At 43.3% G+C, this 12727-nt stretch overlaps 1 protein-coding gene across 1 annotated transcript; it reads left to right on the top strand.

The window, feature by feature from the left end:
• The first annotated feature begins 6374 nt into the window (after nucleotides 1-6374).
• On the top strand, nucleotides 6375-11595 carry LOC105490362 (MAGE family member B3). Its single transcript, XM_011755887.2, has 3 exons — nucleotides 6375-6535; nucleotides 7223-7324; nucleotides 9967-11595. Exon 3 carries the CDS (start codon nucleotides 10028-10030, stop codon nucleotides 11066-11068), a length of 1041 nt encoding a protein of 346 aa, XP_011754189.1. The 5' UTR covers nucleotides 6375-6535; nucleotides 7223-7324; nucleotides 9967-10027; the 3' UTR covers nucleotides 11069-11595.
• The last annotated feature ends 1132 nt before the right edge of the window (nucleotides 11596-12727 follow it).

Below are 12727 nucleotides of genomic sequence, written 5' to 3'. Positions count from 1 at the left end.
ACTGTCAGGATGAGCATCCTCTCATTTATTTTTCACAGTTGTCAGGAACTTGAGAGCTTTGGCCTAAGGAGGGCAAGCTTAGGTCAGGAGAGAGATAAGGCCCAAGATCTGTTAGATACAAATGCCAGATCCCTTAAAAGTAATTAAGAAAGCACCCACCCAGAACACTGGGGTCCCGAAGAGTTCAGGCCCTGCTGTTGACCCTTGGAGGTCCTGAATTCCATGGCTGGATGAAATATAGAGAGGCCTTGAAAGATGAAGCAGAGAGAGCCTGAGCCAGAGCTGCAGCCAGGGCTGTGCTACTGCCATGGCCAGGGCACATACCAGAGCCACGTCCCGCTGCTCCTCCTACATCTAGTGAGATCTGAGACAGATTCTTCACTTTGTAGTTGAAAAGAGAAGGCAACATTCTAAGTAGTGGAGAGCCAATTTCGACCTAGGGCAAACATATTGTATGTCTTATTTTTGTTTTTTGCTCCACTTGAATAATTGGAAGATGTATTTTTTTTTATTTTTGGCACTTTTAAAATGTATTCATTTTAATAGAAGATTTATTCAGCTTCAGTATCTGTGTTTATGAATAACATGGATAACATATTTATTTCTGTTTTCCATATATAAATGTAAAAGTGCTGGAATTTTTATCAACAAATTGGAAATCCTTAGGTCTCTCTTTGTGGTCCAGAACAAGATAACATAGCATATGAATAAGGACTTTTCTATTGTATAAATTTAAGTTGTACAGCAGGATGTTTTGATATACATATATTGCCATGCACCATATGATGATGTTTCAATCAGGACCACATATACAATGGTGGTGTCATAAGATTATAATGGAGCTAAAAAACTGCATTATTTACATGTGTGTGGTGATGCTGGTGAAAACAAACCTACTGCACTACCAGGCCTATAAAAGTATAGCACATACAATTATGTGCAGTACATAGCACTTGATACTGATAATAAACAACAATGTTACTGGTTTATATCTTTATTATACTATACTTTTTAAAAATCAGGTTGCTGCAAAAGTAATTACATTTTTTGCCATTAAAAGTAATAAGAATTGAGACAGGGTAGTAGTAGTAATAATATTCTAGTAATATTAAATAAGTAGTAATATTAATTAATAGGTAATAATATTAAAATATTAATATTAATTAATAAGTAGTAATATTAAAAGTAGTAATAATTGAGACGGAGTCTTGCTCTGTCGTTCAGGCTGGAGTGCAGCGGTGCAATCTCAGCTCGTTGCAACCTCTGCCTCCTGGGTTCAAGCAATTCTCCTACCTCAGCCACCTGAGTAGTTGGGATTACAGGGGCCTGCCACCACGCCCGGATAATTTTTGGACTTTTAGTAGAGAGGGAATTTCACCATGTTGGCCAAGCTGGTCTCGAACTCCTGACCTCAAGTGATCTGCCCGCCTCAGTCTCCCAAAGTGCTGGGATTACAGGTGTTACTTTTGTTATTATTTTAGAGTGCACTCCTTGTACTACTACTAATAAAAAAAAAATGTTAATTGTAAAAACAATCTCAGGCAGGTCCTTCAGGTTGTATTTCAGAAGAAGGTGGTGTTATCATAAGAGATGACAACTCCATGTGTATTATTGTCCCTGAAGACCTTCCGGTGGGACAAGATGTGGAGGTGGAAGACAGTGATACTGATGATCCTGACCTTGTGCAGGCCTAGGCTAATGTGTGTGCTTTTGTCTTCATTTTTAACAAAAAGGTTTAAAAATTTAAAAAGTAAAAATAGAAAAAAGCTTATAAAATATGAATATAAAGAAAGAAAATATTTTTGTACAGCTGTACAATGTACTTATATTTTAAGCTAAGTGTTACTACAAAGAGTCAAAAAGCTAAAAAAAATTAAGAAGTTTATAAAGCAAAAAAGTTACAGTAAGCTAAGGGTAATTTATTGTTAAAGAAAGAAAACTACTTTTGAGAATTTAGTGTAGCCTAATTGTACAATGTTTATAAAGTCTATAGTAGTGTTACAGTAATATCCCAGGCCTTCACATTCATTCACTAGTCAATCACTGGCTCGCCCAAAGCAACTTCCAGTTCTGCAAGCTACATTAATGGTAAATACTCCATACAGGTGTATGATTTTTAACAACCTTTTATATCATATTTTTTACTGTACCTTTTCTACATTTAGGTACACAAATACTTAGCACTGTGTTACATTTGCCTACAGTATTCAGTACAGTCACATGCTGTACAGGTTTGTGGCCTGGGAGCAATAGGCTATACCAAATAGCCTATGTGTGTAGTAGGCTATACCACCTAGGTTTGTGTAAGTATACTCTATTATATTTGCACAGCAATGAAATTGCCTAACAACGCATTTCTCAGAAAGTATCCTCATTGTTAAGCAATGCATTACAGTACATGGTGAAATGCTTACTACAGGTAAGCAATTTAATATATCCATTATATCATATAATTACCTTGTTTTGGGGTAAGAGCACCTAAAATCTACTCTTAGAAAATTTGCAGTATGCAATACAATATTATTAACTGTAGTCCTCATATTGTACTTTAGATCTCTAGATTTATTCCCCCTACAAAACTGCAACTTTGTACTGTTTTACATGCATCTCTGCATTCCCCTCCCCACCCTGCCTCTGGTAACTACTGTTTTATTCTCTTTTTCTATGTATTTAACTTTTTTTCTTTTTAGAGTCTACATATAAGAAAGATTAATAGCATGTAGCATTTTTCTTTCTGTGTCTGGTTTATTTCACTCAGCATAACGTCCCCCAAGTTCATCTGTGTTGTTGCAATGTGTTGTTGCAATGTTTTTCGAGGCTAAATAACATTTTTTAAAATTTTATCTTAGTTTCAGGGGTACATGTGCAGGTTGTTATATAGGCAATTGCATGTCGTGGGGTTCTGGGGTACAGATTATTTCATCACCCAGGTAATAAGCATAGTACATGATAGGCAGTTTTTTCATCCTCACCCTCCTTCCACCTTCCACCCTCAAGTAGGCCCCAGTGTCTGTTGTTCCCTTCTTTGTGTCCATGTGTACTCAATGTTTAACTCCCACAAAGAACATGCAGTATTTGGTTTTCTGTTTCATGGTACATATATACCACAATTACTTTATCCATTCATCCATTGATAAACACTTTTGTTGTTTCCACATCTTGGTCATTGAGAATAATACTGCAGTGAACATGGGAGCACAAATATCTATAGGAGGTGATGATTTCATTTCCTTATGCCCAGATGAGAGATTGCTGGGTCATATGGTAGTCCATTTTTAATTTTTGAGAAAGCTGATACTGTATTCCATAATGGTTGTACCAATGTGCATTCCCACCCATAGTGTAGAAGTGTTCCATTTTCTGTACACTCTCGCCAACACTCATCTCTAGTGGGTTTTTGTTCTGTTGCTTTTGTTTTATTTTATTTTATTTTATTTTATTTTATTTTATTTTATTTTTTTTTTTGAGATGGAGTCTCACTCTGTTGCCCAGGCTGGAGTGCAGTGGCCGATCTCAGCTCACTGCAAGCTCCGCCTCCCGGGTTTACCCCATTCTCCTGCCTCAGCCACCCGAGTAGCTGGGGCTACAGACGCCCGCCACGTCGCCTGGCTACTTTTTTGTATTTTTTAGTAGAGACGGGGTTTCACCGTGTTAGCCAGGATGGTCTCGATCTCCTGATCTTGTGATCCGCCCGTCTCGGCCTCCCTAAGTGCTGGGATTACAGGCTTGAGCCACCGCGCCCGGCCTATTTTATTTTTTTTATAATAGCCTTCCTAACTTGTATGAGGCGATATCTCACTGTGGTTTTGATTTGCATTTCCCTGATGGTTAGTGATGTTGAGCATATCTTTGTATAGCTATTGGACATTTTTATGTCTGCTTTGGAGAAATGTCATACAAATAGTGATTTTTCTTGAGTAGTGATTATCTTGGAAATGTGATTGAACACTGTATTAAAAATTGTTGAGATCAAAAAAAATTGTTTTAAAAGGTTGTCTATTCTTGGTTTGCCTAATTCCTTTTAGTCTTTCTTCTTATAAAATTAAGAGTTATGTGTCTGGATTTTCTTAGATGATTAAAGAATGTAGGAGAGATGAAATCCAAATTTATTGGACTTCATACTTACTCTCTTGTTTATTCCTTAATCATTAATTGAGCATCAGCTCTTTGGAAGTCTTCATGTTAGTACTGGGAATGTTTTCCCCAAAACAAATCAATTTCTTGTCCATTTAATTTTAGAGTCTAGGAGCAGCTGTCATTAAAAAAAAAAAAAAAAAAAAAAAAAAGATGATGAGGTACTCTCTAAGACTTAAAGAACAAGTACAAAGGAGGAATGGGGAACAGAGGAGGTTTGAGATGAGAGCAATCAAGTGTAAACGCCCTGAGGCAAGGCAGTTTGGAGTATTAGGAAACCTCAAATCCCCCAGTGGGAGGTAATTTTAACGGAAACTACGTAGTGGGCTAGATGAGGCTGTGGGAGGGGCCAGACCCTCAGATGGTGCCTCTCAGAGGTGTGAGACAAAGCCTGGAATGGGAAGTAGTTCTTAACAGCCATTCTGTGCTCGTGGATAAACCAGAGAGAATCTGAACCTGGGGCAGGGATGGTATGTGTCCTGTGCTCTTGTCCCAGTGCAGGAGAACACAGTCACAGTGCACAAATCTAAGTGCTTTATGCAGTTGCTGCATTTCAGTGTTGAGAGACTAAGCCTGGAATGGGAAACTGTCCCTAACATTTACTTTCCTGTTGTGGGAAAACCAGAGAGAACCCCTACCTAGGACAGATGTGAAAAGTGTTCTATGTCCCTATCCCAGCACAGTCTAATACAGTGCACAACCTAGGTGTTCTATGTACATCATCTCTAGTGAGTTTCTGAGAAATAAGGAAGATGACAGCTTCAGGGGAGGTAAGATGCCCAGAAGCCACTGTGCTGGCACTCTTTGTCCTGGGTTGGAGAATCAAGAGCCCACTCTATTAAAAGGATATTCAACAGGGGTATGGCCAGGCATGGTGGCTCATGCCTGTAATCCCAGCACTTTGGGAGGCAAGGCAGGTGGATCTCTTGAGATCAGGAGTTCACGACCAGTCTGGTCAACATGGTGAAACCCCCTCTCTACTAAAAATACAAAAATTAGCTGGGCGTGGTGATGGACACCTGTAATCCCAGCTACTAGGGAGGCTGAAGCAGGAGAATCACTTGAGCCCGGAGGCGGAGGTTGCAGTGAGCTGAGATAGTGCCTCTGCACTCCAGCCTGGGTGACAGACTGAGACTCCATCTCAAAAAATAAATAAATAATAAAAATCAAAACAGGGGTGGTTAACATAGAAGGGTTAGAAAAACATATTGGTCATTGACAAAAATTTTGAGACTTGAGTTGTATCCAATTGGGGAAGGCTCTTCCACAAACACTTTATAAATTGTATAATTGTCCTTGCTAAGCAGCATTTTGTTTGATTATTATTTCTTTGTTTGGAGTTTGGTAATATGCTCAAATTCACAGGGTGAATAAGTGACAGGGCTGGGACTAGACTCTTGTTCTGAATTCTTCTAGAGCCCACACTCTTCATTCTATTCCTCTCTGCCTGGAGCAGACTTTGTGTTCCTTAATTCACTTTTCTTCTCAATACTTCCAAATATATCTCATGGGTTAAAAAGAAGGATTCTGTGCCCAAAGAATTGGATTGGAATACATAGCCAAAGCAATAAAGAATATCAAAATAAATGAAAGCTATGAATAAAGAGGAGAAAGAGATATTATTCAGTGACAATATGATCATCTACATATGCACAGTCAGATAACCTCAAAATCAGGGACCACGCAATCATCCTGAACAGCTCCTTCCCCTTAAGAAGTAAATCAATTAAAACAGAAGTCACATAAGAGGCTAATGCTGGCTATTGAAAAGAGTAAATCAGCATCATATTTCTCTGACAACCCACCAACTACCCTGGACTCCCTGCTTTGTGTTATAGTTTCTTTACCTCACATTAGCCCTGGGGCACAGACTTGCAAGGTTTGCAGTAGGAACATCGTCCAAGAGTTTGCAGGGATGTGGCATTTCCCAGGAAGCCTTCATTCAGAGAGGCAAGAGAAAATAAGGAGGACACACATAAATAAATACTGGAAAGACAACCACACCAAAAGATAACGGGGCCTTCCTCGACCTACCCAAACCTGTTATCAGGCCTAGAATGCCCCAGGCAGTACAGTCAGACTGAGCAGCCTCTCTTTTACCCTTCAGAGTTCTCAGTGAAGTGAGAGTTTTGACCTAAGGTGACCTCAGTTAACCAGAGGGAGGATCCAGGGTCTGGCAGATATCAGGGAGGACCTTGAATGAAGAACAAGGAGGAGCCAGAACAGTGATGTCCCATAGAAACCTGACTCCGCTGTCTGCTCTCACAGGACCCAAACATCCCTGGCCTAATGTGGCTCATCGAAGCTTCAGCCTAGATCTCAGAGGACCTTGATCTGAGCAGGATTCATGGAACTGAAGGTGGAGTCCCAGGACTGGCCAGCAGCGAAGTGAGGTTCTTGAGTGAGTAAAAAAGGGAAAACTAAACCCACAAATGAGGGGACTTCACGGAGCCCAATCCATGTTTTTAACCCTGGAAAACAGGCAGAGCTATAAAACTGGCTTGCCTCTCATTTCAGCCTGGAAGGTCTCAGGGAGGGGAAGGCTCTGTCTAACAGGGCAGCCTCAGTTCTTCAGAGGTGCCTTGGCCCTAACTAGAGTCAACATGAAGACCAAGCCCGTGCGGTTTCTCACGCCTGTAATCCCAGCACATTGGGAGGCCGAGGCGAGTGAACTGTTTGAGCCCAGGAGTTCGAAACCAGCCAGGACAGCATGGCAAAAACCTGTCTCTGAAAAAAAAAAAAATTAGCCAGGCAGCAGTGGAGCACCCCTGTAGTCCCAGTCACCCGGGAGGTTGAGGTGGGAGGATTGCTTAAGCGCTAGGAGTCGAGGCCGCAGTGAGCCGAGATCACGCCACTGCGCTTTGGCCTGGGCGACAGAGAGAGACACTGTTTCAAATTACCCGGGCGTGGTGGCGGGTGCCTGTAGTCCCAGCTATTGGTGAGGTGGAGGCAGGAGAATCACTGGGAGGCAGAGGTTGCAGTGAACGGAGATGGCGCCACTGCGCTCCCGCCTGAGTGACAGAGCGAGACTCCGTCTCTAAATAAATAAATAAATAAATAAATAGACACTTTTTTTTTTTTTTTAAAGGCAGGGCTCTGGCTCACGCTTGTAATCCCAGCATTTTGGGAGGACGAAGACAACCGCATCGCTTGAGCACAGGAGTTCGAGGACTGGGAGACGGAGGTTGTGGTAAGCCAAGATCGCGCGGCTGCACTCCAGCCTGGAAGACAGAGTGAGGCGCTGTCTCAAAAGAAAAAAAAAAAAAAAAAATGAGGCCCACTGGTGCTAACCAGGGAACCTCTCTCCAAAAGAGGGGCCCACCAAAATCCCTAACCCTGTTTTCAGGTCTTTGAAGCCCCAGGACATGGCCCGATAACATGCCTAGACTTCCCCTCTAGGGACTATGGGAGGGGAGGATTTTGGAGGTTGGCGGACTTCACTCGGTAGAGGTGTTACTCTGCTCCACTTAGTATCAAGATGAGAACCCTGAATAAGGACCTAGGGACCACTGACTCCAGAACAGCGGGGTCCCAGCGTCTCACCCCCTGCTGGCAGCCCTCCGAGACCCCGAGCGGGACGTGGCTCATCCTCACTTCCGCTTTGAAAGTGAGGCTGTTGGCCTGACAGGTGCAATAGCTTCAGTCGGGTCCGAAGCCTAGCGTGAATTCTTAGTACTAATCTGGAGTAAAGGTAAGAACCCTGAGCAGGGACCGAAGGGACTACTCCCTGCCCATTACAAAGGGGGACCCACAACGTCTCACCCTTGTGGTTGACCCTGGGAGGTCCCGGTTGAGTTCTGTCTGGAAAGGCTCCCAGAGGGAGGGCCTTTCACTAAGGGAGCAGCCCCAGTTATTGGGTTGGAGAGGACCTGGACCCTGACTGGAGCCAAGGTGAAGTCTCCGAGTGCTAAAGGACAGGATCTCTTCCCAGGAGGGGCGTCAACAGAGAGCAGCAGCAGCCCTACTGGTTAGCATTCCCCTGGTTAGCACCAGTGGTCCTTGTCTTATTTATTTATTTATTTATTTTTTTTTTTTCAGACAGGGTCTCACTGCTGCTAGCCAGTTTAGAAGGCTCCAGATAGGGGTAGTCATAACCGGGGGCCCTGACTTCCCCATCCAGGGAGGGAAGTATTCAGGGAGATGAGGGTTTTGTTTGGAGGTTAGCGAACTCAGGTCAGTAGAGGGAGAAATTTCAGGCTGTGATAAGATACCAAGGTGAAGACCCTGAATGAGAATCTAGGGACTGGCGACTCCAAAACAGTGAAGTCCCATAGAGTTCCACCCCTGTTGTCAGTCATCAGACCCCAGGAAGCTGTGAACAGATAAAGCTCGTCCTCACCTCCTTGGAAGTGCTTTGAAGGGGAGGATCTGGAGTTGAGGGGCACGGTATCCCTTCCGCAGAGGGTGAATTCCTTGGACTGTTCTGGAGTCAAGGTCAAGACCCTGAATGTGGACGAAAGGGACCACCATCCCCCAACCTATAACAAAGAGGGCCACACTAAGTCCTGCCCCTGAAGTCTTCCCTGGGAATACCTTGAAAGCTGTCTGACAGATGTCTGCCTGGAAAGTCTCAGGGAGGGAAGGGCCTTGGTCTAAGAAAGTAGGGCCAGTTCAGCAGGTGGAAGAGAGACTTGGGTCCTAACTGGAGTCAAGGTGAGGGCCCTGAGTACTAATGAAGGAATCTCTCTGCAATAGAGGTGTCAACACAAACAACGTCCCTGCACTCATTTTGCAAGTTCCAGGCAAAGGTATTCATAGGGGAGGGGTCTCTGACTTCCCTGTCTAGGTCCTTGTTTTGAGGCTGGAGGACTTAGGTTAATGGAGGGAAGTGTCCCACATCCTACTAGGAGTCAAGATCAGAGACCTGAGTGAAAGCTAAAGGGAACACTGTCTCTAAAAAGTAGAGTCCCACAAATTATGCTTCTTCTCTCAGCTCCGGGAAGCCTTGGAATAACATCAGCCCCCCTTACTGCCTAGGGAGTGCCAGAAAGGTTGAACTAATTACATGCCCCAGTTCTGCAGATGGAAGAGGGAGGAGACCCAGAGCCTTACAGGGGTCACAGTGAGGACCCTGAATGAGGACTAGTGATATCACTCTTCCCACATAAAGAAGAGACAACAAAGAGTCCCCCACTCCCCACCTGCAGCCCTGAGGAGGCTGGGCATGGAGGTCAGGTGTATGTGAACTCACCCTCTTTTAATGGCATTAGGTTGCTGAGGGCCTTTATCTAAAGTGAGGGGCATCAGATCAGCAGAGGCAGCTGTCCTAGGTCCTATCTAGAGACAAGATGAGGACTATGAATGAGGTATCAGAACCCCAATAAGCCCAGGAAAGGGTAGGTCTCCACAGTGCTCTTAGCACCTAGTTCCTCCTTAGCACCTAGTTCATCTCCTCCTGTCAGGGGTGGTGAGGCTGAGACATTCCTTCACCTCCTCTTAGGTGGTCCCAAGGAGATGAGGACATTTGTTGGAGGTGTCAAATTTAGTGCAGCACAGGGGAGGGGACCCAGCCCTGACAGTTTTTATGATGGTCCTGAATGTGAACTGAGAGAAACCTCCTGCCCCAGAGTAAAAGGAAATCCACAAGGACTAGACATGTCATGGCCGCTCTCAGTCCCAGTATACACAGAACAGGGCTGGCAGGCTGCGGCCTAAGGCACACTTTAATTACCTTCCCAGGGTTCTCAGAGGACAAACTGATCAGAACAGAAGCCCTCTGGGTTTCTAGAGCAGTGCTCTCACAGAAAACTGCAGAGGCGGTCTTCTTTTAAATCCAAAGTGGTACCTCTCTGCTGAAGGCTCTCATACCTTCTCTTTCTCTCTCTCCTCCAGGTGCCTGTGTCACCTGCTCTTCTGCTGACATTCCTGCCTGCTGTTCCTGATCACAGCCATCATGCCTCGGGGTCAGAAGAGTACGCTCCGTGCACGTGAGAAATGCCAGCGGACCTGGGGTCAGATCCAGGGTCACCAGGGTGCTCAGATGACTGCAACTCAGAAGAAAAAAGTATCTTTTTCATCTCCTCTTATTTTGGAGGCGACTATCCAGAAAAAGTCTGCTGGTAGGTCAGGTAGTGTTCTCAAGAAGCCTCAGAGAGCGCTGTCCACCACTACATCTGTAGATGCTTATCACAAAAAGTCATACAAGGGAGCCAACAGTAAAATTGAGAAAAAGCAAAGCTTCTCTCAGGGTCTATCCTCCACTGTGCGGTCTCGCACAGACCCTCTAACCATTCAGACAAATATGTTGGTGCAATTCCTGATGGAAATGTACAAAATGAAAAAGCCCATTATGAAAGCAGATATGCTAAAAATTGTCCAAAAAAGGCATGAGAATCACTTCCCTGAGATTCTTAAAAAAGCCTCTTTTAACATGGAGGTGGTATTTGGTGTTGATTTAAAGAAAGTTGATTCTACCAAGGACTCTTATGTCCTTGTCAGCAAAATGGGTCTCCCCAACAATGGGACAGTGACTCGTGGGAGGGGATTTCCCAAGACAGGTCTCCTGCTGAATCTCCTGGGCGTGATCTTCATGAAGGGCAACTGTGCCACTGAGGAGAAGATCTGGGAATTCCTGAATAAGATGAGAATATATGATGGGAAGAAACACTTCATATTTGGGGAGCCCAGAAAGCTCATCACCCAAGATTTGGTGAAGCTGAAATACCTGGAGTACCGACAAGTGCCCAACAGTGATCCTGCACGCTATGAATTCCTGTGGGGTCCAAGAGCCCATGCTGAAACCAGCAAGATGAAGGTACTGGAGTTTTGGGCCAAGGTCAATCAAACTGTCCCCAGTGCGTTCCAGTTCTGGTATGAAGAGGCTTTGAGAGATGAGGAAGAAAGAGTCCAAGCTGCAGCTACATTCAATGATGGCAGTAGTGCCATGGGCAGAAAATGTTCCAAGGTCAAGGCTAGCAGCTCTTCCCACGCCTAGTGAAGTTGAAGCAAATTTTTCATTTTGTAGTTAAAGAGGGCAGTCACTGTTCCAAGGAGTGAAGGACTGGGTGTTACTGGAGGGAACACACTGTATAATACCTTTTTGTTTCTGTTCTAAATGGATAATTTGAAGATTTATCTGTATTTTGGGGCATACTTTTGAAATTTTCCTTTTATTTATCATTGTAATCTAAATTTAGGATAGATATTGGTCATATTTGTTGTTTAAGAGTAAAAATTTTGCTGTTTCGTAAAGCAGATTGAGAAAAGTTATATCTTATTTAGTGATCTGGTGCAAGATAACTTGGAATTAGAATAAGCATTTCCTTGAAAATGTTTTTTTAAAAAAAGTCAGCAGTAAAATGTGTGGGATTAAGAAATAGAGAAAGAGTGTAAGATGGTCAATATTTGGTTTCCTAAATGCTTTTACTCTGTGTTTTAAGAAAATGAAAGATAACCATATATGTCTGGCTTATTTAAGAATGTAGAATTAAATCATAATAAATTAGACCTCATGCTGACACACTCATTCTCCAAGTGTTAATTGAGCGTCTGCTCTTGGAAGGATCCATGCTAGTACTGGGAGGGCTAAGAAAAAGAAAACCTGGCAACTGACCTTAAAATTATAAGGTCGAGAAGCAGCTATCATCTAAGGAAAATGGTGATATTCGCTCTAAGACCAAAAGGATACATGATAAGAAGGGAGGGAGGTAGTTCCACATGAGAACAGTCAAGTATGAATTATCTAATCAAGGCGGTGTTGGGCCTAAGAAAATGCAGGTCCCTCAATGGGAGTTCATCTAAGTGAGGCTCCATGGTGGGCTGGATGAGGCTGTGGGAATGGTGAGCAGGGGCCAGGCTCTCAGAAGTTGCCTCTCAGAGGTGCAAGACAAAGCTTGGAATAGGAAACAGTTCTTAACAGTTACTTTGGGATCATGGATAAACCAGGGAGAACCTGGGGTAAGAATGTGTCCTGTGCTCTTCTCCCAGTACAAATAAACACAGCACACACTAGGTGTTTTGTACACATCCTCTCTAGCCAGTTTCTGAGAAATAAGGGTAATACCCTCAAGGGAGGTGGGAGGACCAGAAGCCACTATGCTGGTGCTCTTTGCCCTGGGCTGGGGGATCCAGAGCCTGTTCCATTAAAAGCACATTCAATTAGGTTACCTCGTGTGTAATTTGGCAAACTCTAGGCAAGGTCTAGATTTTGAGAGGTGGTTAAATAATCAAAATAAAAGTGGTTTAGATAGAAGAATAGCTGAGAGAGAAGGAAGTTTTTGGTTCTTGAAACTCATTTTAGAATTTGTGTTGCATCTACTGAGGAAGTCTACCTCATACTAATATTGAATGATCTATCAAGTAATGAGGAAATATTATTTAGTTTTCCTTTCTAGGTAACACTTTGTCTGATAGGGCTTTCTTTGTCCTAGAATATGGTATAATCTCTGACATCTCCTGCACTGAAAAATAAGTCCCAGTGTAGTAGATTGCAATGTCAGGGTACAAATTAATCATAATAAGAACTGGCACTATTTTATGTCTCAATACATCTCAAGCACTTTACATACATTGTATACATTTTACTGGTCCTACAAAACAGAACTTATCAAATCCACTTCACAGATAAAAAGCCTGACGCCCACGGTCTATTAAT

This window comes from Macaca nemestrina, chromosome X (genome assembly GCF_043159975.1).
Source record: "Macaca nemestrina isolate mMacNem1 chromosome X, mMacNem.hap1, whole genome shotgun sequence".
Lineage (NCBI taxonomy): Eukaryota > Metazoa > Chordata > Mammalia > Primates > Cercopithecidae > Macaca > Macaca nemestrina.
Note: the sequence above shows the minus strand (reverse complement) of the source record. Positions and strands in the feature narration are given on the sequence as shown.

Bases quoted from the DNA above. Each gene is read 5' to 3' on its own strand.
- LOC105490362 (XM_011755887.2), top strand. From the start codon at position 10,028: ATGCCTCGGGGTCAGAAGAGTACGCTCCGTGCACGTGAGAAATGCCAG.